The sequence below is a fragment of the Oncorhynchus nerka genome, linkage group LG6, assembly GCF_034236695.1.
Source record: "Oncorhynchus nerka isolate Pitt River linkage group LG6, Oner_Uvic_2.0, whole genome shotgun sequence".
Classification (NCBI taxonomy): domain Eukaryota; kingdom Metazoa; phylum Chordata; class Actinopteri; order Salmoniformes; family Salmonidae; genus Oncorhynchus; species Oncorhynchus nerka.
The window spans coordinates 24,143,062-24,166,177 of record NC_088401.1 but is presented as its reverse complement, the minus strand read 5'-3'; the positions used below and the strand labels follow the sequence as shown (position 1 = coordinate 24,166,177).

The window sequence follows — 23,116 nt, the reverse complement described above, 5'->3', positions numbered from 1 at the left end:
TGGGACTGTATCAGTGGACTAATGAAACACATACTAAAAGATAGCTTGAGTGAAATTCCCTTTAAGGCATGAGAAATCCATTCCAGAGCCTCAGTCCCAAGCCCTCTACACACAAACCAAATACATCTACAAGTTTTAGTGCCTGCTTTTTATTTAATTTCATGTTGAGAAAGGTAAAACAGAACAAAATTGTATCAATTCTATTCATGATCAAAATGGAAAAAGGTTACTAGAGATATGTACAGGTAGGGTATAAGGGAGAGGGACAAATCAAAAAAGAGAATGGAAGGGGGGGGGGGGGGTCGCAGTATTTTATTCTCAGGTTAAAATACCCCGTTTCAAGTGAGTGTGTGCTGACCTTTTACAATTAGATCTCTGCTTGCTTAAACACCGCAAAACAGACAGCCATAATATTAATAAAAAATACAATAGTTATTTTTCATTGACAACAGGACCCCCCCCTGCATGCCAGGGGGTGGACCTCTGTCTATGGGTACAACAATGTGCTGCACTAGAGTTAAAACAATGGAGGCAGGAGCCCTGTATTCCAAACTGTGCATTTCCCACCGACAGCTCCCCCACTGCCAGGCTGTGATAGTACAGATGTTTTTTGTTGATATGCAGGATACAGTATCAAAAAGGAGGAAAGCAATTACAGAAACATTGTTTCAACATTTTGAGTTGGATAGTCATCCTGCTATGTGCTTCCATAAAGCTTGTGAGATACTGGCTTTTCCACTAAGTCGGGAGGATTCTATCGTGGGAGAACGAGAGGAGCCGAGGGGGAGAAATGGTCCTTGTAGCTCCGTTTCCTGTGCGTTTCTTTCCATGCGTTGTGTTTTTCACCAAATCCATCTGGACATTCAAGTATTTTCACGTTTAAGGAAGACACTTAAGGCTTCTGTGGCAAAAAATGTATAATCAAACCAAAAAAAAAAAAAGTTGTAGTGAGTCGAGTTGTGCTGCACTGCATTGGGCAACTTGTGTTGTTGCGCAGGTCCTTCGCTTGTGTTTGTAAGTATGGAAGTCTAAGTGCCCGTAGAAGAGGGCTTACATCAAGCCCTCGGCCCCTGCCTGGCTTGAGTTCAGTAGAGCAGATGGAGTGTGTGTTTAGAGAGATGGGTGGGAGTGCTCTGGGCTCAGTAGGTCGAGGAGGTGGTGCTCATGGCATCCTCGCTGATGCGTGTACTCCCAGGATGAATGCTGGCAAAGTACTTGACGTCCTTGTCCAGGTCCATCTGCAGAGCCACCAGGGTCTGCTCCAGCGCCTCCTGGTGGGAGTTGGCAGAATGCAGGAAGTACTCTGCATGGGAGGACAAAGAAACATGGAGGACAGGTGTGATAATGGTTCAGCTGCCGAAATCTGGGAGAACATTAACATATGTTGTAACACTACAGATGCAGTCTTTGCCGTGTTTCCTCATTGGAGATTAATAAAGTGGCTTTAAAAATAAAATATTATTCCTGCGTTACCGCAATCAATCAAATCTGAGTTGATAGTGGTTCCAGGGTAGTCGTTTCAATTCCCGGGACCACCCATACGTAAAATCTATACACGCATGACTACGTTGCTTTGGATAAAAGTGTCTGCTAAATAGCATTTCATCAGCTTTATCGTATGTTTATTTTAGCTAATACTATGCTTTGAGGGCCTCAAACTGTAGACGTTTATAAGAAAGACCTGCTGGGTGGGTGGTTTTAGTCAGTCTATTTTATCCCACTATATACACAAAGGTATGTGGACACCCCTTCAAATTAGTGGATTCGGCTAGTTCAGCCACACCGGTTGCTGACAGGTGTATAAAATCAAGCAAACAGCAATGCAACCTCCATAGACAAACATTGGCAGTAAAATGGCCTTACTGAGTGACGTGTAAAATATATATATTTGTGTTTAATACACAACAAATTAAGTCATAATTGCTTGTTGTCCTTGTACTAACTATGGAATTGGTAAGCTCAACATGCCAGTGTGTGTGTATGCATGTACCTCTCTCCATCAGGCTCTGGCGGATGGTCTTGGCCAGCAGCACCCTGACGTTGGCCACGGGGTCAGATGCCAGCTGTAACAGAGGGGCCAGCAAGTGCTCCGAGAACTGCTCCAACGACACACAGTCATCCTCAATTACCAGCTGACAGGCAAAAAGAGAAGGAGGACGGTCAGAGTGTGTTTGTTGAGAGCAAGAGAGCGGCAGAAGGTAAGTGTGTTTGAGACATACAGGGAGCATGTGACCATGTGTGAGCATGAATGAGACCGAACAAAAGGAAGTGCACACACACACACTTGACCTCTCAGTCGCACACACTCAGAGGCATCATGATCTCTTTGTTCTCCCACACAAGAGACATTGTGGGACGGAGAATGGGGCCATTCATATAATCAAATAAAGTGCTTGGTACACTGTCAAGTGTCCTCTTCGCTACCAGCGCCACTCCACTCACGGTATAATATTGTAGAATGGAAACTAAAAGGCTCTTCAATAAAACTGACCTTAATAAAAAACGTCATTAAATCTTGGCAGATATCCCAGCAACGACCAGATGTCAGCAATGTTTTACCTGAGTGTCATGATCTTACTTTATGAGAAATAAATACAGGCGAACATATTTGATTGTATTTTTTAGGATATTTTACAAAATCACCCTAGGGTTGAGCAAAGGTAGAAAGTCATGTTTTGTGGTTACTGGATGATTGTGTTTGATAGGTCAGGAGAAGACGAGAATAATAACAAACATGAAGAGAAGATGTCCTCACCTGACAGACGAAGGTGAAGGACTGTCGTCCCGACCACTTATGGGAGTGGCAGAACTTCTCCACCAGCTCACTCAGGAAGTCTGCCAGCAGCACCTGGCACGACGCCACCTTCCTAATGATCTCACTCACCTGACAATACACAAAAGGAATACAGACATTGTTGATAGCTACTTGAGGAAAAATTGAATTTACTACGACATGTAGTTGTCCCACCTAGCCATCTTAAGATGAGTGCACTAAGTCGCTCTGGATAGGAGCGTCTGCAGAATTACTAAAATGTGTGATGCATGCGCGCACGCACGCACGCACACACACAACCAGTCAAAAGTTGATACTTGTTCAAGTGTTTTTATTTTCACTATTTTCTACATTGTAGAATAATAGTGAATAAATCAAAAACTATCAAAAAACACATGGAATCATGTAGTAACCCCCCCCCTCCCCAAATAAGTGTTAAATCAAAATATATTTTAGATTCTTCAAAGTAGCCACCATTTGCCTTGATGACAGCCTAGCACACTCATTGCATTCTCTCAACCAGCTTTATGAGGTAGTCACCTGGAATGCATTTAAATTAACAGGTGTGCCTTGTTAAAAGCAAATTTGTGGAATTTCTTTCCTTCTTAATGCATTTGAGTCAATCAATTGTATTGTGACGGTATACAGAAAACAGCCCTATTTGGTAAAAGACCAAGTCCATACTATGGCAAGAACAGCTCAAATAAGCTAAGAGAAACAACAGTCCATTACTTTAAGACATGAAGGTCAGTCAATCTGGAACATTAAGAACATTGAAAGTTTCTTCAAGTGCAGTCACAAAAAGCATCAAGCACTATGATGAAACTGGCCCTCGTGAGGACCGCCACAGGAAAGGAAGACCCAGAGTTACATATGCTGCAGAGGATACGTTCATTAGTTACCAGCCTCAGATTGCAGCAGAAATAAATTCTACAGAGTTCAAGTAAAATGCACATCTCAACATCAACTGGGTCATGGACAAATTGCTACAAAGAAACCACTACTAAAGGACACCAATAAGAACAGGACTTGCTTGGGCCAAGAAACACGAGCAATGGACATCAGACTGGTGGGAATCTGTCCTTTGGTCTGATGAGTAGGTGTGATGGTAGAGGTGCTTTGCTGGTGACACTGTCTGTGATCTATTTAGAATTCAAGGCCCACTTAACCAGTATGGCTACCACAGCATTCTGCAGCGATACGCCATCCTATCTGGTTTGCGCTTAGTGGTACTATCATTGTTTTTCAATAGGACAATGATCACCTCCTGGCTGTGTAAGGGCTATTTGACCAAGGAGAGTGATGGAGTGCTGCATCAGATGACCTGGCCTCCATAATTACCTGACCTCAACCCAACAGATGGTTTGAGATGATTTGGACTGCAGAGTGAAGGAAAAGAAGCCTGTGTGCTCAGCATATGTGAGAACTCCTTCAAGACTGTTGGAAAAGCATTCCAGGTGAAACTGGTTGAGAGAATGCCAAAATTGTTCAAAGCTGTCATTAAGGCAAAGGGTGGCAACTTTGATGAATCTCAAATATAAAAATATATTTTGATTTGTTTAAGTTTTGGTTACTACATGATTCCATGTGTTATTTGATAGTTGATGTCTTCACTATTATACTACAATGTAGAAAACAGTAAAAATGAAGAAAAACCCAAACCAGGTGTCCAAACTTTGACTAGTATTAGGTAATATAAAAAATAAAACACACCAAAAACATAAAAACGCAACAATTTAAAAGATTTAGCTGACTTACATAAACTAAGGAAATCAGTCAAATGAAATTAATTCGGTCCTAAGCTATGGGGCGCAGCCATCGGTGGGCCTGTAAGTGCATAGGCCCACCAACTGGGGAGCCAGGCCCAGCCAATCAGAATGAATTTATCCCCCACAAGGGATTCATCTCAGACTTAAATGAACATCAATTCTCTGGCAACAGCTCTGGTTGACATTTCTGCAGCCAGCATGCCAATTGCAAACTCCCTCAACTTGAGACATCTGTGACAATCGGTTGTGTGACAAAACTGCACATTTTCGAGAGCCCTTACTGTCCACAGCATATGGTGCACCTGTGTAAAGATCATGCTGTTAAACCAGCTTCTTGATATGCCACACCTGTAAGGATTATCTTGGCAAAGGAGAAATGCTCACAAACAAGAAAGTAAACTTATTTGTACACAAACTTTGAGATTTGTTTTTTGTACATATATAGTATTCTGGAATCTTATGAAACATGGGACCAACACTTCGTTGCATTTGATTTTTGTTCAGTGTATAAAAATTGACCAAAACATGAGATGTTCATGTGTGGAAGTGGTAAGGGGAAAATATTTATTTGAAATATAATGGCCCAACATGAAAAGCTACAAGTCCATTTCAATTATATGATACAAGACAAAAAAAGTGAGACCAGATTTTTACAGAAAGTCAGAAGAACAGGGCGGAGCCCATTTTGGAGGGAGCTGTCTGGGTGACGTACCAGTTTGTAGGAGGTCCAGCGTACAGAGGACACTCGGTCCGTACACAGGCTGAAGGACAGGGGACGAAGATAGTCATACACATCCTGACCACTGTACAACTCCAGTAGCAGCACCAGCTGTCTGAGAACACAGAGGGGAAGGTCACTCACTGGTCAGCTTTCAAAAAGAGAGATTACCCAGAGAACCAAATGTCACCAAGAGTCAATCTTTCAAAAGGCTATATCTATGTTTAACTCTCTCACCTACACACAGTAAAGGAAGCCATTGGCACAACTGACGCTCCTCATATTTACTGTAGGTCTGAGAGCGCAAACAATACCTAGGGCTACCACCATTTGTCTGGGTGGTAAAAGGTATGTGTGACAACTAAGTTCACAGGGAAAAATCAGTGGATTAATAAAGTGTGGTAACAGACGGATAACCTACTCAGCCAGCTCTGATCGGAAGCGCCAGTTTCGGCTGTTGTCTGTGACCAGGAACTCCTGGAGCTGGTACAGGTATTTACGCCGCGTCTCCTGGTGCAGCAGCTAGAGGGAGAGGGACAGGGTGAGTGCTGACAGAGAACAAGGGAAGGAATGAGAGATAGAGGATGAAAGGGGGGCTGAAAGAGGCTCTTTGACCACACAGCAGAACAGTGAACTCTACACTGCATAACAGAAGACACTGCAGGTGTCCCTAGATACCATCATCACACACAGCAGCACTATTGGAAATATGAGCCATTTGGAACAGTAGAAACATTTCTGCTGCAGTCAACCAATTGATAAATCAACAGAAAGCAGGGATGTGATTGGGACAACCGCTGGGCAATGACAGGCTAGCTATCCATTCTAATAATACAAAGATCTAAGAAGAGATGGTACTCTTGAGCAATATTAATTCTTTACACTGATCTGCTGACTGACCTTGAGGAAGTCGTAGAGGTGTTTGAGGACCCCTACCCGCACCTCGTCCAGGTCCTTGAGGAAGCTGTTGAAGATGGGCACCAGGTCAGCTGCTGTCAGCTGGTCCCCCAGGATCAGGGCCAGCTCATGGATGGAGAAGGCCAGCGTCCGACGCACCTTCCACTGGGGGAGGGAGAGGGACAGATATTAGAGGCCAGGCAGGCCCAGATGTGTTAAAGGGTTTGTATGAGTCAGGGATTCCGTTAGCCGGTAATTCTTTTTTCGAAAAGCTGATCAAATTGACCAGGCAAATTGTCCGGGAGAAGAACAAAAAAATCCATTGCGAAACAATGCTTTTGGCTATTCATCGATGGAAATACATTGACTGGTCATGCAATTAAAAAAAAAAATCTGCCTATAGGCTCATTTGCATAATTTAGTGAGATTAAATTGGTGCATGTACAGTATATTCGTTACGCATCTTATTTTATCACACACGTACAGAATACAGAGACCCTTTGAGCAGAAAATCTGTCAGTGCGAGAGCTGCTGCTACAGCATCTCAAACAGCAAATACAAAAGGCAATGGAAAACAGGCTTCATTAGTGTCACACACCACTTTGCAATGAGTGAAAGGCAGCATGCATTTTGAAAACATATACTTAATCGTTTTAAACCTGAACGGTTTTACTACATACGAGGCATGTCTTACCTTGCTTCAAAGTAGCCTTGCCAAAATCAGACCATATTTGTGTAGGAAATTTTATTTAAAAAACGTTCATTGTCCTGTAGCCAAAGGCACAATCCTAGTCGTATTAGCAACCCATGTAGTTGTTGCATATTAGATCATCTTTTCTTTCTACATTTCTAATAGATATTTTCATTTGTCACATGAAACTGCAGCTCTTTTGAAGAGTTTTCCGGCTAATTGCATTACGGAACGAACATTTGAGCATAGCTTACCGCCTTGTGCGCTTATAATGTGAATAAATAACAGTTTATCAACAATAAGATAAAGGTTCTGATCTACTGCAGACCAATTGTTTTTTTTAAATGTAGCCTAGGCTACTGGTTGTATGAATTTGGGATCTATCATCCCACAACTGTCCCAAAGTTTGTTAGGAATAGGCCATTTCGTTCTCAACAAGCTGACCAATGGAATAGGTCAACTTTTCTACTGTGGGGGATAGTAGATTGACATAGCCTAGTGATTTTGTTGTTCATTACTCATCTTATTGGCTGAGGAAAAGTAAATGTGGACAGTAATTCTAGTGTCTTCAAAGTGTGCATCAAAATTAGGTAAGGACTGGACATCGTTGCATCCTTGACATGTTCTGTTAATATGAATGACCATAATCTAAATCTGATTTCTGTCAGTCTAAACACTGTGGGTGGACGCCCTAAACGGGTTACTCACCCAATGCATATGGGTCCGGTAAATTTCTCAAAATGACCAGTAGACTAAAATGCTGCAGGTCAAATGTCCAGCTCTACATTTTCCTAACGGAAACCCTGGTAGGAGTGTGTGTGGAACACAGGGGGCGGCCAGGTGGAGACAGCAGCAGACACATACACAGGCCTCACATGGGTGGGGGAGTCAAGCCCTTTGGGCTGCAGCGCCTGAGGAAAAAGGTGGTTCTTTGCAGGCATGCAAAATCTGGGGTTGATGACTGAATGTTGAAGGGACAGGAGCTTGTTTTTGAGAACTGCAGTTGGGAACTCAACAAGCTAAAATAAGATCCACACATGGGGCTTTGGAGAAACACGAATAAAAAATTTAAAAAGGTGCTGGAGGAGCAGCAGAAATAAGAAGTAAACCTGCTCCATGCTCCAGTCTAGGTCCCGTCTGTCACTGGAAATAGACCAGTGAGAGAGCACAGGGCATTACACCGCTACATGCTAACCACACCAGGGGTTAGTTCAGATACTGTAGAAACGTTGCCATTAGAGCTGATCTGAATAGAACCAAATCTACAAGTGAGCGAGGTTCTACACAATCGATGTAAATTTCTATGTAAAAAGTCCTATAATGTTGCGTTCTACTGAATGTGTTCACCGCCTTAGGTCGAACATTTGACGAGAAAAACACTTCCACTTTAAAACGTGTACAGTGGAATTGACAGAGGGCGTGTGTACGGGAGACGTAGAAAGAAAGAGTGTAGACCTACCTGCATGTCGGAGGCCAGGGTCTCGTAGGTATCCCGGAGGCAGTGCCAGTTCTGTCTGCCCAGGGTCATGGCCACACCGGGCAGGCTGTAGGCACAATGCTTGGCGATCTCCATGTCCACCGTCTGGGCTCTGGAAGGGTCTGTCATGGACAGGTACTGGTCCAGCAAGGCCTGGGGGATCACGTCCTGATGCTTGGATTTCTTCTCATCCTCTGGACTGAAGCTGCTGTCGCTCAACTCAGAGTCATCACCGTGGCTCATCTGCAGGGTCGAGGTTCGGCTCTACAGATACACACCAAGATTAACCACGGTCAAACATGACAACCCTGTACCCTTTTCTCTAAAAGGCGTGACATCACCCCACCCCAAAAAGGTAGGTCTCCACCACCCATTCCCCCTCACCTCCATGTCTGAGTGGTCTCCTATGAGGGGCATTTGGTGCACTCCAAAGGGGTTGTCGTGGTGGTGTCCCCCCTTGCTGTCCCGGGGCTCCAGAAAGGCATCCTCTAGGTGAGAGTCCATGGTGGTGGCTCTCAGAGCAGCCGTCAGGACTTCCACTTGTGCTGCAGGGAGGGAAGGAAAGGAGACATGGATGAGTGTATAAACTTTGAGGCCTGTGTGTGTGTGTGTGTGTGTGTCAGTCAAACAGGCGTTCTGTGCCGTATTTACACATCCTTCATTAGACAACAGTAGTCCTTTATATGGGCGTCAGATAGCTCAGCTGTATTGTGTATCCAGTATTCCTAGATATTATGAAAGGTGTACCAAATGGGTCGATTCTGGGTCCTGTACTTCTTACATTAACAATATCGACTTGTCTGTACAAACTTGTAACCATCATGCCGATGATGCTGTTGTGTATGCCATTTCCCCCACGGTTGACCCGGCTCTATCTGAACAGATTATGCCTATATTGTATTAGAAACACTGACCTGAATGAAGTGAGGTAAATGCAGGTAAACTAAATACATGTTCTCTAGAGCACATAAACAAAAATAACTGCCGATTTAAGCATACGTACTTTGGAGGGTATCAGTATTGATCGTGTGCCTGCTTACAAATATTTGGGCATCTGGACAGATGAAAAGCTGTCTTTTAAAATGCATATTGATGAGTTAGAATAAGCCCATTTTGATTCTCAGTTTATTAACTATAGCAGGGTTTCCTAACTCTGTCCTCGGGACCCCAAGCGGTGCACGTTTTAGTTTTTGCCCCAACACTACACAGCTGATTCAAATGATCAAAGTTTGTAGTAGATAGTAGAAAGCAGATTATTCAGTCACCGTCGGTGCTAGACTATGGTGACATCTACAGTCGTGGCCAAAAGTTGAGAATGACACATATTAATTTCCACAATTTGCTGCTTCAGTGTCTTTAGATATTTTTGTCAGATATTACTATGGAATACTGAAGTATAAAAAACAAAATATTGATGTTTTGTTCCCCGAGCCACTTAGTTATCACTTTTGCCTTATGGCAAGGTGCTCCATCATGCTGGAAAAGGCATTGTTCGTCACCAAACTGTTCCTGGATGGTTGGGAGAAGTTGCTCTCGGAGGATGTGTTGGTACCATTCTTAATTCATGGCTGTGTTCTTAGGCAAAATTGTGAGTGAGCCCACTCCCTTGGTTGAGAAGCAACCCAGCTATTTGTTGTTGAAATAGCGCCCCTTCTGTGCACATTTGGTAATACCGTACACCCCAGTATGGTACAGAAACAGTATGAAACTCTGGATCCCGCCCAACCCTAACACAACCAAGTTGAATATGCATTGTTCGTCAAACCAATGCATTTTTTATATGCCACTAGTGCAAGATCATGTGGAGATTTAAAGTAATGTGTGCCCCATTTTAGAAACGGCAAATCTCAGGAGACTCCTCTGGAATTGAACTGCTATAATGGTATTTCCCACACAGTGGTGATCTGTAGTATAGGCCTGGCCTATGAGTCGAGTTCTCTTTCCATGCAGTATGATGGATTGCATCTACAGGCAGCACAGGTAGGCTCACAAATACAAGAGGATTGCAGGAAAAGCCATTTCTGTCATAAAACAACAGCTTTAGTTTGAAGCTTCTTTCCAGTGCTTTTTGGTAACCTGACAAGGCCCTTAGTTTCATTGTGTGATTCATGACATTGATATACTGGTACACACCTCTCACAATTTTTCTATTTACTGCCTCTCAGTCCCTTTCAAAATCGGGCCCAAAAATATCCTCCCGTTTGTATTGTGTAGAATAACCAGGCGCCAGCAGGCTGCTAACCTCAGTGCTAACCTCACATGCCAAAGCGACATCAAGGGTTTCCTTCCACCGATAAACTGTTAAATGGACTCGAGGTCCAACCTCTCAAAGCGTTGGCCTATAGCGCTAGCCTCTGAGCTCTATCATCCAAAACTACCTGTGAAACATTGCTGGGGTTAGCTTGGAAAAGACAGGTTGTCACTTTATTGCCCAAGGGAATTCACACTCCATGACAACTTCTTCCTAACGGAATTACATACAGCCTACAACACACTAATAGCCACTGTCTCTGAATGGACACAACCCCACGTATTTCAACAGTGACCAAAATAACCACCTCGAGTTAAACGATATGGTAAGTAAGCAGCTTATAGCTGTAGTGTAAACCTCTAATAGTGAAGTAAAGCTTCATAGACACACACAAAGCTCACCTTTCACGTCAGGGTCATCAATATGAGGCTCCAGGTTTTCAATCAACTCTTCCAGCTGTTTCCGGTCCAGGACGGGTGCCGAGGCCTTAGTCTTGCCGTGACTGGAGGAGCCATAACTGGGGGACTCCTGCTGGCAACTTTCCCCATGCTGGAGCAGCTCAATGTCCAGGTCCATCTCAGCGATGGGCATCCTCCAGAAGTGGAAGGAGTTGTAGAGCTCCTGCTCGGGAATACTGTCCTGAGGACTGACAGAGGGGGATTCCTCTACTGGCTCAAACAAAGATGAAGGCTCAGATATGTCTGCTGGTGGGTCATCCTTCTCATTAGAGGTTGTGTGCTTCTCAGGTGGCTGTGGCTCATTCTCAGTATCCCCTGAAGGGGCTTCCTCCTCCTCCTCCCGAGCCCCTACTGTGTCGGAGGAGTCGGGGGTTAGCGAGGAAGGCTCCTTCTTGCTCTTCTCGCCACAGAGGCACTCTGGAACTATGTCGGCATCCTCGCAGCACGGTCCACCGTCCGCCACCTGCTCCCCACCCCCCTCCTCTGCCACATCCACTCCTCCTACCTCCTCTGTCCGGCACAACACCCCCTCCCCCAGGTGGCCTGTCGAAACGCAGTCCTGTTGTGGACAACCCTCCTCTTGGTTGCCATTTGTACATGCAGGCAAGTCCTCCCCCTGCCCCTGAGAGTAATTCTCTGTGTTAGCCCTTAGGGAGAGGTCTGTAGTGTCCGGGTTCCGTGGTTTCTCCTCAGTACTGGGGGAGAGAAAGGAAGCTAGTTACAAACAAAGCAGTTAAAATCTCAAGCTTGGTGGATTTTCTTCAGAATGAAAGGATCCAGCCATTCATGTAAATTCCCTTTTAGATGCCTTCTCAAAAAGGCCAACAATGGCTGCACCTGTTCTGTGGGTGGACACAGTAACACTCGCCCACCTCCCCCTCTCTGAAGTACTGGCCAACACTGTTAGAGCTGGCGAACGTGGAGATGAACTGGCCCAGTGACTGGAAGGCAGCCTGACGCACCTGAGACACACACAGTAAGAGACAAGAGGTCCAGGAACAAATGAGTACGACACTTACTTACACTCATTTAGCAGATCCCCTTGTAGAGAAGTAGCCAAGCTGTGAGTTCAAATAAGGAGGCTGAGTGCTTAAAAAATTTTAATTAAAAAACACCCGGTCAATTTTCGATAATGGTGGGAAAACTGGGCTAACTATTGTTAAATAATCACTACTACCACCAGGCCTCACAGTAAAACACATTTTCTCTAAAAAGTTATTTACCTGCAGCATGAACAATGGCATTCTAGCCCCAGGTCAATGTTTAATGCCTATGCTAACAGTATTTACCAATGGAGGGGTATCCTACGAAGCAGGTTTGAAGCGTTAGCGAGGTAACTTTGGTCAAATCTGTGTTCAACACATGGTAACAGGACTTTTTAGTCAGGTAAATTTCTATGGCAACGAATTCTTCAGAACTAACGTGCTCCGGGGAAGGCTAACTCCACTTAACCTGAATAAAATGACTGAGCCATGATGAGTTGAGGACCAATGAAATCAGATTCCCTCCCTCTTGCAAAGACTGCATCATCATCATCATCCCCTTCATTTGAGGAAGACTGATTAAATATTTAATTAAATCAAAAAGTTTTTTTGTATGTTAAATACATCACATTACAGGTTTAGTGATGACAGAATGCCTTTTAAACTTCACACACAGAAAGACCTTTAAGGAATTAAATCATTGTATCGGTAGGAATAAGGGAAAGGTGGTTGTGCATTAATAAGCACACCAAAGTCGGCACTTCAACAAGCCTATTTCACACCATCGCCTGATGAATTTGTAATATAAAACTTTCCTTTCATTTCAGCACAAATTTAAATGTGGCACTGACTTGCCCATAGATCGATGTTCAGCATTGTCTCAATGAAGAGTTCAGTGTTCGACTAGCCACGCGCAACATACATGCAGTTACAAGCCTGCTAGAGTGAAACGGCAGGCTGGACGAGCAATATCCACTGTCGTCGTACGGATGAAACCTGAACTGGAATGTCAAGCTAACAAGCTGGTTAGCTTTTGAAAACCCAGAGTAGATATAGATTGCTTCGTAAGATACCCCTCAGGTTGTGGGTTGCCAAATGGCAGAAATCCTCCTTTCTGTTGAGTGCTCACCCAACGGGAGGGGTCACTGATGAGGCTGATGAAGAGCGAGGAGAGCTTGGTCCTGCGCACTTCCTGCGAGGTGGACGAGGAAACGGTCATGAAGCACTCAGCACAGGCCTTCCTCACCCCCCACACGTTGTCCGAGCAGAGCTGGAAAAAGCGGGGCAGCTGGACAGGAAAGAGTTGGGAGAGAAAGGGAAGGCAGAAGAAAAAAATGCAGGTAGTCAGAGCTTGAAATGCCCTTTCCTTGTCGCACAGGGCCAAGTGGAGTCACACAGAGAGAGAGAGAGAGAGAGAGAGTCAATGTGTCACCCGCTACAATCTCAATGCCACAATACAGTTGCAACAGAGAACAATACACAGAGTGCAGAAAAAAACTGACAATACAGTGGCAGTTGGGAACAACATTAGGAGCAATAGTAGCTTCTGACTGTCAGATTACTCATGCGAGTAAACCCTGGTGTGGCAAGGCTAACAAGTCAGTTGGCTGAGAATGAAACCAAAAGAGGTCAACATGTACCAGGAGTTCCTCTGTCGCATCTCCTCCGACAACACTGCAAATGTCGCCAAAGTTTGCTGCACAAACCTGCCATAAAACACAGAAAAAACAAACATCTAAAACATTGACTCAAAGCCCACGCAGATGTAACAATACATTAAACAAAATAGCTGAAAAGACCAATACTACATGTGAGAAAGTCTGTTTGAGTGTGTTCAGTCCCCATAGACACTGCCTGGGAGTGGTCTAATCCAGGGTTGTGTTCATTACGGTACACAACAGAAAGCGTAAAAAATCGTAACATAACAATTTCAGGTAGTCCCTCGTGTTTCAGTTGGTTTTCATCCATTTGGTGGCGAATGAACACAACCCTATACTCTACTGACCTTGCGTACGTGGAACATCCTGCAGTCGCAACACATCTCACAGAAGCGGGGCAGGAAGAGGCGCTCGGTGATGTCCTTGCCCACCATGGGGGCCATCTTACAGATGATCTGCAGACAAAAAAATCAAGTCTGTCAGCATCCTCCTCACACCGCATGGAGGTTTGGCCACATCACAAAAAGACTACATGTGTCCTATGGACAGCCTTGAAATACTCTTGCCTTGCACTATCTGCAGGAGGGCAAACATTAATTTGAATGCTGGCTGCAGCCTACCCCTATATATCACAGCTATTGGAAATAGCAAGTCAGATAAAACAAAGGGGTCAACCTCATGACATAAAATGCTAATGTTTTAAAGTAGCATATCTTAAAGTGGCACACTGATTGCTTGGTAATATAAAAACATGGTGAGCATCATGTTACGAATAAACTGCTCCATACTACATTTCCTCACACTCGTGCTTCTGAAATAAAACCCTATTCCCTATGTAGTGCAGTACTTTTGACCAGAACCCTTAAAAATGTACTTAAGTAGTGCACTACATAGGGAATAGGATGCCATTTCAGACATCTCCTCGGTCACGTGACTCACAGCCATGGCTTCAGTCTTGACGTCGTCGTTGCTGTCGGGGGCGGTCAGGTCCACCAGGACAGGGCACACCAGGGTCTCAATGTCCCCCCTCTCAATCAGCTCCTGCTCCAGCAGCACCAGCAGGGCTGCCTGGCTGGTCTTTCTGACCTAGGGAGACATCACAATCACTATATAGAAGTTATTAATAACATTAGTAAAATATTAGAGTTGCAATGAAATGTTTATTTTCACAGCTTAATTCACCATTCAAAAAAGTTAAATAGGTGTAGATTTCAAAGGCCATATACAGGCATCTGAAAATTTGAACAGGTAAACTTAGCAAAAAAAGAAACGTCCTCTCACTGTCAACTGCGTTTATTTTCAGAAAACTTAACGTGTAAATATTTGTATGAACATAAGATTAAAAATCAGACATAAACTAAACAAGTTCCACAGACATGTGACTAACAAACGGAATAATGTGTCCCTGAGCAAAGGGGGGGGGGGGTCAAAATCAAAAGTAACAGCCAGTATCTGGTGTGGCCACCAGCTGCATTAAGTACTGCAGTGCATCTCCTCCTCATGGACTGCACCAGATGTGCCAGTTCTTGCTGTGAGATGTTACCCCACTCTTCCACCAAGAAACCTGCAAGTTCCTGTAATGGCCCTAGCCCTCACCCTCCGATCCAACAGGTCCCAGAGGTGCTCAATGGGATAGAGATCCGGGCTCTTCGCTGGCCATGGCAGAACCCTGACATTCCTGTCTTGTAGGAAATCACGCACAGAATGAGCAGTATGGCTGGTGGGTCATGTCAGGATGAGCCTGCAGGAAAGGTACCACATGAGGGAGGAGGATGTCTTCCCTGTAATGCACAGCGTTCAGATTGCCTGCAATGACAACAAGCTAAGTCCGATGATGCTGTGACACACCGCCACAGACCATGACGGACCCTCCACCTCCAAATCGATCCCGCTCCAGAGTACAGGCCTCGGTGTAAAGCGCATTCCTTTGACGATAAACACGAAACCGCCCAGCACCCCTGGTGAGACAAAACCGCAACTCGTCAGTGAAGAGCACTTTTTGCCAGTCCTGTCTGGTCCAGCGACGGTGGGTTTGTGCCCATAGGCGACCTTGTTGCCAGTGATGTCTGGTGAGGACCTGCCTTACAACAGGCCTACAAGCCCTTAGTCCAGCCCCTCTCAGCCTATTGCGGACATTCTGAGCACTGATGGAGGGATTGTGCTTTCCTGGTGTAACTCGGACAGTTGTTGTCGCCATCCTGTACCTGTCCTGCTGGTGTGATGTTTGGATGTACCGATCCTGTGCAGGTGTTGTTACACGTGGTCTGCCACTGCGAGGACTATCAGCTGTCCGTCCTGTCTCCCTGTAGCGCTGTCTTAAGCGTCTCACAGTACCGACATTGCAATTTATTGCCCTGGCTACATCTGCAGTCCTCATGCCTCCTTGCAGCATGCCTAAGGCATGTTCATGCAGATGAGCAGGGCTCCTGGGCATCTTTCCTTTGGTGTTTTTCAGAGATGGTAGAAAGGCCTCTTTAGTGTCCTAAGTTTTCATAACTGTGACCTTAATTGCCTACCGTCTGTAAGCTTTTAGTGTCTTAACGACCGTTCCACAGGTACATGTGCATTAATTGTTTATGGTTCATTGAACAAGCATGGGAAACCGTGTTTAAACCCTTTACAATGAAGATCTGTGAAGATTCTTTACAAATGATCTTTGAAAGACAGGGTCCTGAAAAAGGGACGTTTCTTTTTTTGCTGAGTTTATGAAAAACAACAGAGGGATAATGTAATGAATTGTCACACGCCTCCTTTACCTGGTTGTTCTGGTCAGCCAGGTATCTCACGACTATCGGTAGCAAGTATTTAGAGAAAGCAAATGGAATGGAAGGTCTGTTCTCTTGACAGAAAATGGCGATGTGAGGAACTTGCTCCATTAGCTCTGCTCTTACAGTGGGCTCTGAAAGAGAGAGGTCATCCAATATATATATATATAATATAAAACAGTAGAAAAGGGCCCAATGAAGTCTGAAGATCAAAGGCCCTTTAAAAACAAAATGATCTGGTTTCATCAGACAGCAGCACAAGTGCTCAACCATGAGTGAACCCTGACTGGATGATGAAACCAGAGCCGTTGGTCATTTAAAAAAGGACTTTGGGGACACAATCTCTCTGGACAAATATAATGATATCCCCCCTCTGTCCATAGGGAGGATATCATTTGTCCTGACAGAGAGAAATTGTTTGCAGAAATAGTTACATTTTCTTAACTTCTGATGTGAATTTAGGTAGGCCTACATTTGAATGAAATACATCAATCCACTAATAAATCGAGTAGAATATTTCCCAGGCTTGCCCAAAAGCACACCCACCTTTGAAACACTAGGGGAAACACTTTTTATTTTATTTAACGATGTTCATGATGAAGTTATTTTAAAACATGTCCACTGACTGACTGACTGACTGACTAAGGTTGCTGCTCTAATGTATGCATGCACCATTAAGCAGGGCTTATGTTCTGTTATAATCTTCACCCGACACAGCCAGAAGAGGACTGGCCACCCCTCATAGCCTGTTTCCTCTCTAGGTTTCTTCCTAGGTTCTGGCCCTTCTAGGGAGTTTTTCCTAGCCACAGTGCTTCTACACCTGCATTGCTTGTTGTTTGGGGTTTTAGGCTGAGTTTCTGTACAGCACTTTGTGACATCAGCTGATGTAAGAAGGGTTTTATAAATAAATTTGATTGACTGGCTACTGCATTACGCTATCATGCCCTGCGCTTACAAGGAAACTGCTAGTCCACTATCCTACATTCAGAGAACGTACAAGAAAAACTGAGTTATCCCAGCTAATAACACCCAATCCATTTCCTAAACCCTACCACTTCCCCATGGCCCTAACACTTCGATGTCTGACTCCAATAGGCTCCTGAACAGCTTCTATCCCCAAGCCATAAGACTGATAAATAGCTAACAAAATGGCTACACAGACTACGTAAAGTATTTGTCCCATGTTTCATGGGCTGAAATAAAAGATCACAGAAATGTTCCATGCGCACAAAAAGCTTCTCTCAAATGTTATGCAGAAATGTGTTTACATCCCTGTTAGTGAGCATTTCTTCTTTGCCAAAATAATCCATCCACCTGACAGATATCAAGAAGCTGATTCAACTACATGATCATTACACAGATGCACCTTGTGCTGGGGACAATGAAAGGCCACTAAAAATGTGCAGTTGTGTCACAAAAATGCCACAGATGTCTCAAGTATTGAGGGAGCGTACAAATTTGCATGCTGACTGCAGGAACATCCATTTCTCTACCATAAGATGCCTCCAAAGTAATTTTAGAGAATTTGGCAGTATGTCCAACTGGCCTCACAACTGAAAACCACAGATGATGTTAATGTTGTGTTCAGAGTGCCACATGGTGGCGGTGGGTTTATGGTATGGGCAGGCATAAGCTGCGGACAACAAACAATTGCATTTTATGGATTTGAATGCAGATATACTGTGACCAGATCCTGAGGCCCATTGTGAGGCAGATGCATATCTGTATTCCCAGTCATGTGAAATTAATAGATTAGGACCTAATGAATTTAATTATTTCAATTGACTGGTTTCCTCATATGAACTGTAACTCAGTAAAATCATTTAAATTGTTGCGTTCATATTTTTGTTCAGTATAAATATGGTATTGGAACTGATCCTGTATGTTGCTTACTTTCTCATTTTTGTTCTACCGTATGTTATTTTTAGTACTACATTGATTACAGTGTTGGATTTAGAGCTTGCAAAAATGGCATTTCACTGTACTTGTGCACATGACATCAAAATTTGAAACTTGGATAGGTAGAAGCAGTGGTGCACCTTCTGCTATATTCCTTAGCATGCCTTCACCTTACAGATCTACAAACATCGAAGGGTTAGGGCCAGGGGGTGAACAGGGACCGGCTGTAAAAGGCTCAAATGCATTTCACCCGTTTGAAATGGCAGCCAGGTGCAGTAAACAGTCAGTTAAATACACCGCTCCATCAAACATTTATAGGCCTCTCTCTGCACTGGTGACCAGCTAAGGAGAACAGGCTGGCTACTTAATGACACAGAAATAGGGGCATGTCCAGAGCACGCAGACACACGACAGACACAGGTTTGGCGTTTTCAATTGAGTGAGCCGTTAAATATGAAACAGACACGTCTCATTCAGCAATGGGGTCTTACCTGAGTCATCGGCCAGTCGGCCCACTCTCTCCAAGACAGTGATACAGTCCTGCTCATCCTCATTTACAGCTTTAAGTGTGTCCAACAAACTTCGTGCCACCATTTGTCTGGAATTCACACAATAACAAGCAGGCATAAAAAGGAACCATTTTACTATTATCCAGAATAAATGTAAAAAGTCTTCAAAAGTGTGTGCTCTAATAGTGTTCCATTGGATAGCTACCTGTTAAAAATGTTTTCGCTAGCCACGTATTTATCCAATCTTCCAAGAGGAGTCAGCATCTCATCTTGCGATATAAAGTCCAAGGCTGAAGGTATAATAATGATGTCAGACTCTGAGCTGTAGTCATCCACACCAACTATTAAAGACATTGGAAATATTGTGCATGAGAGGCACCCACCACCACCCAGACAGGCCGGTGAGTGAGTGATGAGGAACAGCGAGTAAAATGACATGACATGCAGTAGTGGCAGAAGCTCGGCAACAATGCTAAACCTATTAGCATATATATCTTTTTTTACCTTTATTTAACTAGGCAAGTCAGTTAAGAACAGATTCTTATTTTCAATGACGGCCTAGGAACAGTGGGTTAACTGCCTGTTCAGGGGTAGAACGACAGTTTTGTACCTTTGTACCATATCAGCAGTAGTTAAAAGAATAAGGTCCAACAGAAAAAAGGGCACAGTGAAAACGACAGATTTGGTGAGAAGAACGCATATGAAATAGGCATACAATGAATGCATCTAAAAATGACAAAATGCACATAGCTTAAAAGCAGGTGTGGATCTGTGAGAGGAAGGTAGTTATATGTAGGTGGACTTTTGCATTTTGACTGTTTTCACAATGGTATGGGTATGTTGCACTATTAAAACAAAGCAATCCACCCTCTTGCAACATAAACAACTAGCTTGTACTGTAACCGTGTCTAGTTACTGCAATATGGCACTGCTGGCGGGCGCATGCACGCTGACTTCGGTCACCAGCTGTGCGGTGTTTCCTCCAACACATCCGTGCGGCTGGCTACCCGGTTAAGCGAGCAGTGTGTAAAGAAGAAAGCTTGGTGTGGTTGTGTTTCGGAACACGCATGGCTCGCGACCTTCGACTCTCCCGAGTTCGTACGGGAGTAGCAGCAATGGGACAAACCCAATGGCCCGGCTGGGTGCGTCAAATCTATATCGAAAAATAATTCAACGCAACAAGTGTTGGTCCCATGTTTTATGAGCTGAAATAAAAGATCACGGAAATGTTCCATACGCACAAAACGCTTATTTATAAGCTAATACCTGTCGGGAGTGGCATTATCAAGAAGCTGATTAAACAGCATGCTCATTACACAGGCGCACCTAGTGCTGGGGACAATAAAAGGCCAGTTGTCACAAAACAAAACAGATGTCTCAAATTGAGGGAGCGTGCAATTGGCACACTAACTGCAAGAATGTCCACCAGAACTTTTGACAAAAAAATGTAATGTTCATTTATCTACCATATAAACCGCATTCAACGTAATTTTAGTGAATTTTGTAGTATGTTCAACCGGCATCACAATCACAGACCACGTGTAACCAAGCCAGCCCAGGATCTTCACATACGGCTTCTTTCTCTCCGGGATCCTCGTAGACCAGCCACCTGGACAGCTAATGAAACAGGAGTATTTCGGTCCGCAATAAAGCCCTTTTGTGGGGATAAACTAATTCTGATTGGCTCCCATGATTGCACCCCTGCCCAGTCATGTGAAATCCATAGATTAGGGCCTAGTGATTTATTTAAAATTGACTGATTTCCTTATATGAACTGTAAACTCAGTAAAATAGTCAATTGTTTCATTTATATGTTTTGTTCAGTATAGCTAGTTGGCTAGTTATGTTTTCATACTAATTTAGTTTGGCTAGCAAACCAAATAATCCAAAATCATTAACATTCCACATCGGGGAGGTTCAGGTTGAGTGACTAGAGTCATATGGCCCTGAACGAATTTCATAAAAATACGCTAGTCTTTGAAAATAAATCAACAACCTCCCTCCGCTGAGGTAGCTAGCTATCGTGCACAGATGCCCGGTGGATTAGGTTTGGAACCTAGAGTGCGAGATGTTCAAAATCAAATTGAATACAAAGCAGTGAATCGAAACGTGTAATACTGGTAATATGCTTTACCTGAAGCTAGATAGCTAGTCGTTTGAGAGATGCTAACTAGCCAATTAGCTTGCAAGCTAGCTGGTTAGTTTATGACCCAACTTCAGCGTGCGCGTGACATAGCGTTAGCTGTTCCAAAACGACTTTTGCAAGCATTTACATGTATGATGTGAATATACCTCTTTACACATCGAAGAACAGATTTGTAAGTTGTTAAGAAAAGGTGACAGTCCAACACGTATACCCAAGGCCCACTCAGACGACCCACCCATGAACTCCATTGCCGACAGGGCAATTATGTAGCAAGCTAGTTAGTACCCCTAGCAGTAAGAGTTCCACACTAAAAACAGAGGGGAAAACTTACATCCGTCCAACTCCTCCTGTGAATCCTCTTTGAGCAAAGATATATCTGTAAAAACAACCAAAAACGGAATGAAAGGATACTCAATTGATAGCTTAATTGTACTTTCACTCGAAACTTTTAAAATATGGGACGGAAAAAAGGTGTTAATAACGCATTTTCCCGAAGCTAATGTAAATAAAGGCTACGTACCCGCCATCTTGTCCTGGTCCTACATTTAAAGTGGTATGGGCAGACGAGGCTTCAACTGGAGAGGGAGAAAATAGAAGCCGCCGTTAAAAACTGAACAACGAGCGGTTCGGATAGTATCAAATCCGTGAACAAATCACCACTCCACCTAGAGGCGTTAATAGTAAAGTACAACGCCCAAAGAATAGTTTAATCAATTGCTTCAAATTCTGTTCAGTGACTGAATAATAATGTTCTATCTTGTGATATTGTAATTGCTTTGCTTTATCTTGGCCAGGTCGCAGTTGTAGTGTGAACTTGTTCTCAACAAGCCTACCTGGTTAAATAAAGGTGAAATAAAAAATATATAAAATATAGCCAAATATGGTGGATAAATTAAGAGTGTTCACTCAAGCCGTTTACCAGCATCAATGTGTGCATGTAATGTAATGCATGATTCTACTGTTGGAAGTGATCATTTCCCGATTTCGTGTACCATGAACGTTGATGTTACTATTCCAGACAGGGTACCACTCAGCAGATGGGGCTTTCATAAAGCAGACTGGGAAAAGTTTGGTGATCATTGCTTAAAGTCTGTTGGAGAGTTGACTTTAGAGAGGCCGGTTGATGTACTGTATGTGCTGCCTCTGTGACCTCTGTGATGTTGAGTGCTGTGAATTTATATGTACCAAGTAAGTGAAGTGGGTGAGAAAAAGAAGGTGGTTCCATGGAGGACTGAAGAGTGCACTGCGGCTATTCGAGAAAGAAATATGGCTTACAGTGTTGCAGAGGAATATGACTCCTAAGAATCTACTTGATTTCCAAAGGAAGAATGCTTCAGTACGTAGGATCATTAAGTCTGTCAAGAGAAATGCATGGAAACAGTTCTGCTCTACAATAGGCAGGGGTACTGAACTGGGGGATGTATGGTCTATGTTGAAGAAGATGACTGGAAGAAGCAAGTCCACTCTAATTCCAGTTTTGGTTATGGGTATAAAAATGGCCGTAACTGATAAAGAAAAAGCTGACTTGTTGCGGAAGACATTTGCTAGGGTACATAGTGGGTTACTTTGGATGAAGTATATAAGCAATGCAGATGTGAGATTTTAAATGCTCATGTTAATGTGTATAAGAAAAGGGATACTGTTGACTCTTCTTTGGATGCAGTTTTTACCATACATGAGATGTGTTCAGCCTTAATAGGCTGTGAATATACAGCCCCAGGTCATGATGAGTTGTGCTATGTAATGTTTAAGCATCTGCCTGATGAGGCTATACATGTTCTCCAGGGATTATTGAATATGATTTGGAGTGAGGGAGTTATACCTTCTGGTTGGAAACGTTCGGTAATGTTACTTTTTGTAAAGCCTGGTAAGCATTACATGGGCTTGCTCCTACCTATCTCTCTGATTTGGTCCTGCCGTACATACCTACACGTACGCTACGGTCACAAGACGCAGGCCTCCTAATTGTCCCTAGAATTTCTAAGCAAACAGCTGGAGGCAGGGCTTTCACCTATGGAGCTCCATTTTTATGGAACGGTCTGCATACCCATGTCAGAGACGCAAACTCGGTCTCAACCTTTAAGTCTTTACTGAAGACTCATCTCTTCAGTGGGTCATATGA

At 43.7% G+C, this 23,116-nt stretch overlaps 1 protein-coding gene across 3 annotated transcripts; it reads right to left on the bottom strand.

Annotated features, from left to right (window-relative positions):
• Positions 1 to 129: 129 nt before the first annotated feature.
• On the bottom strand, positions 130 to 21,625 carry LOC115130204 (serine/threonine-protein phosphatase 4 regulatory subunit 1-like). Of its 3 annotated transcripts, none has more exons than XM_029661099.2 (19): positions 21,515 to 21,625; positions 21,326 to 21,370; positions 19,054 to 19,189; positions 18,831 to 18,937; positions 16,432 to 16,574; positions 14,615 to 14,761; positions 14,023 to 14,130; positions 13,658 to 13,723; positions 13,147 to 13,305; positions 11,872 to 11,996; positions 10,978 to 11,729; positions 8,710 to 8,870; positions 8,308 to 8,589; positions 6,161 to 6,322; positions 5,682 to 5,782; positions 5,255 to 5,375; positions 2,756 to 2,884; positions 1,991 to 2,132; positions 130 to 1,303 (listed from the first exon to the last, which is right to left on the bottom strand). In XM_029661099.2, exons 1-19 carry the CDS (start codon positions 21,519 to 21,521, stop codon positions 1,140 to 1,142), a joined length of 3,057 nt encoding a protein of 1,018 aa, XP_029516959.1. In that variant the 5' UTR covers positions 21,522 to 21,625; the 3' UTR covers positions 130 to 1,139. The 3 variants fall into 3 exon arrangements, with proteins under 3 accessions (XP_029516959.1, XP_029516960.1, XP_064875489.1); XM_029661100.2 differs by having other exon boundaries at positions 19,054 to 19,138; XM_065019417.1 differs by lacking the exons at positions 21,326 to 21,370; positions 21,515 to 21,625 and adding an exon at positions 20,315 to 20,451.
• Between the last annotated feature and the right edge of the window lie 1,491 nt (positions 21,626 to 23,116).

Coding starts and splice junctions, on each gene's coding strand:
- LOC115130204 (XM_029661099.2), bottom strand. Junction 11,730..11,871: donor TGTGTCCACCCACAGAACAG/GTGCAGCCATTG, acceptor TCTCTCCCCCAG/TACTGAGGAGAAACCACGGA. Junction 5,376..5,681: donor TTCCGATCAGAGCTGGCTGA/GTAGGTTATCCG, acceptor CTGTGTTCTCAG/ACAGCTGGTGCTGCTACTGG.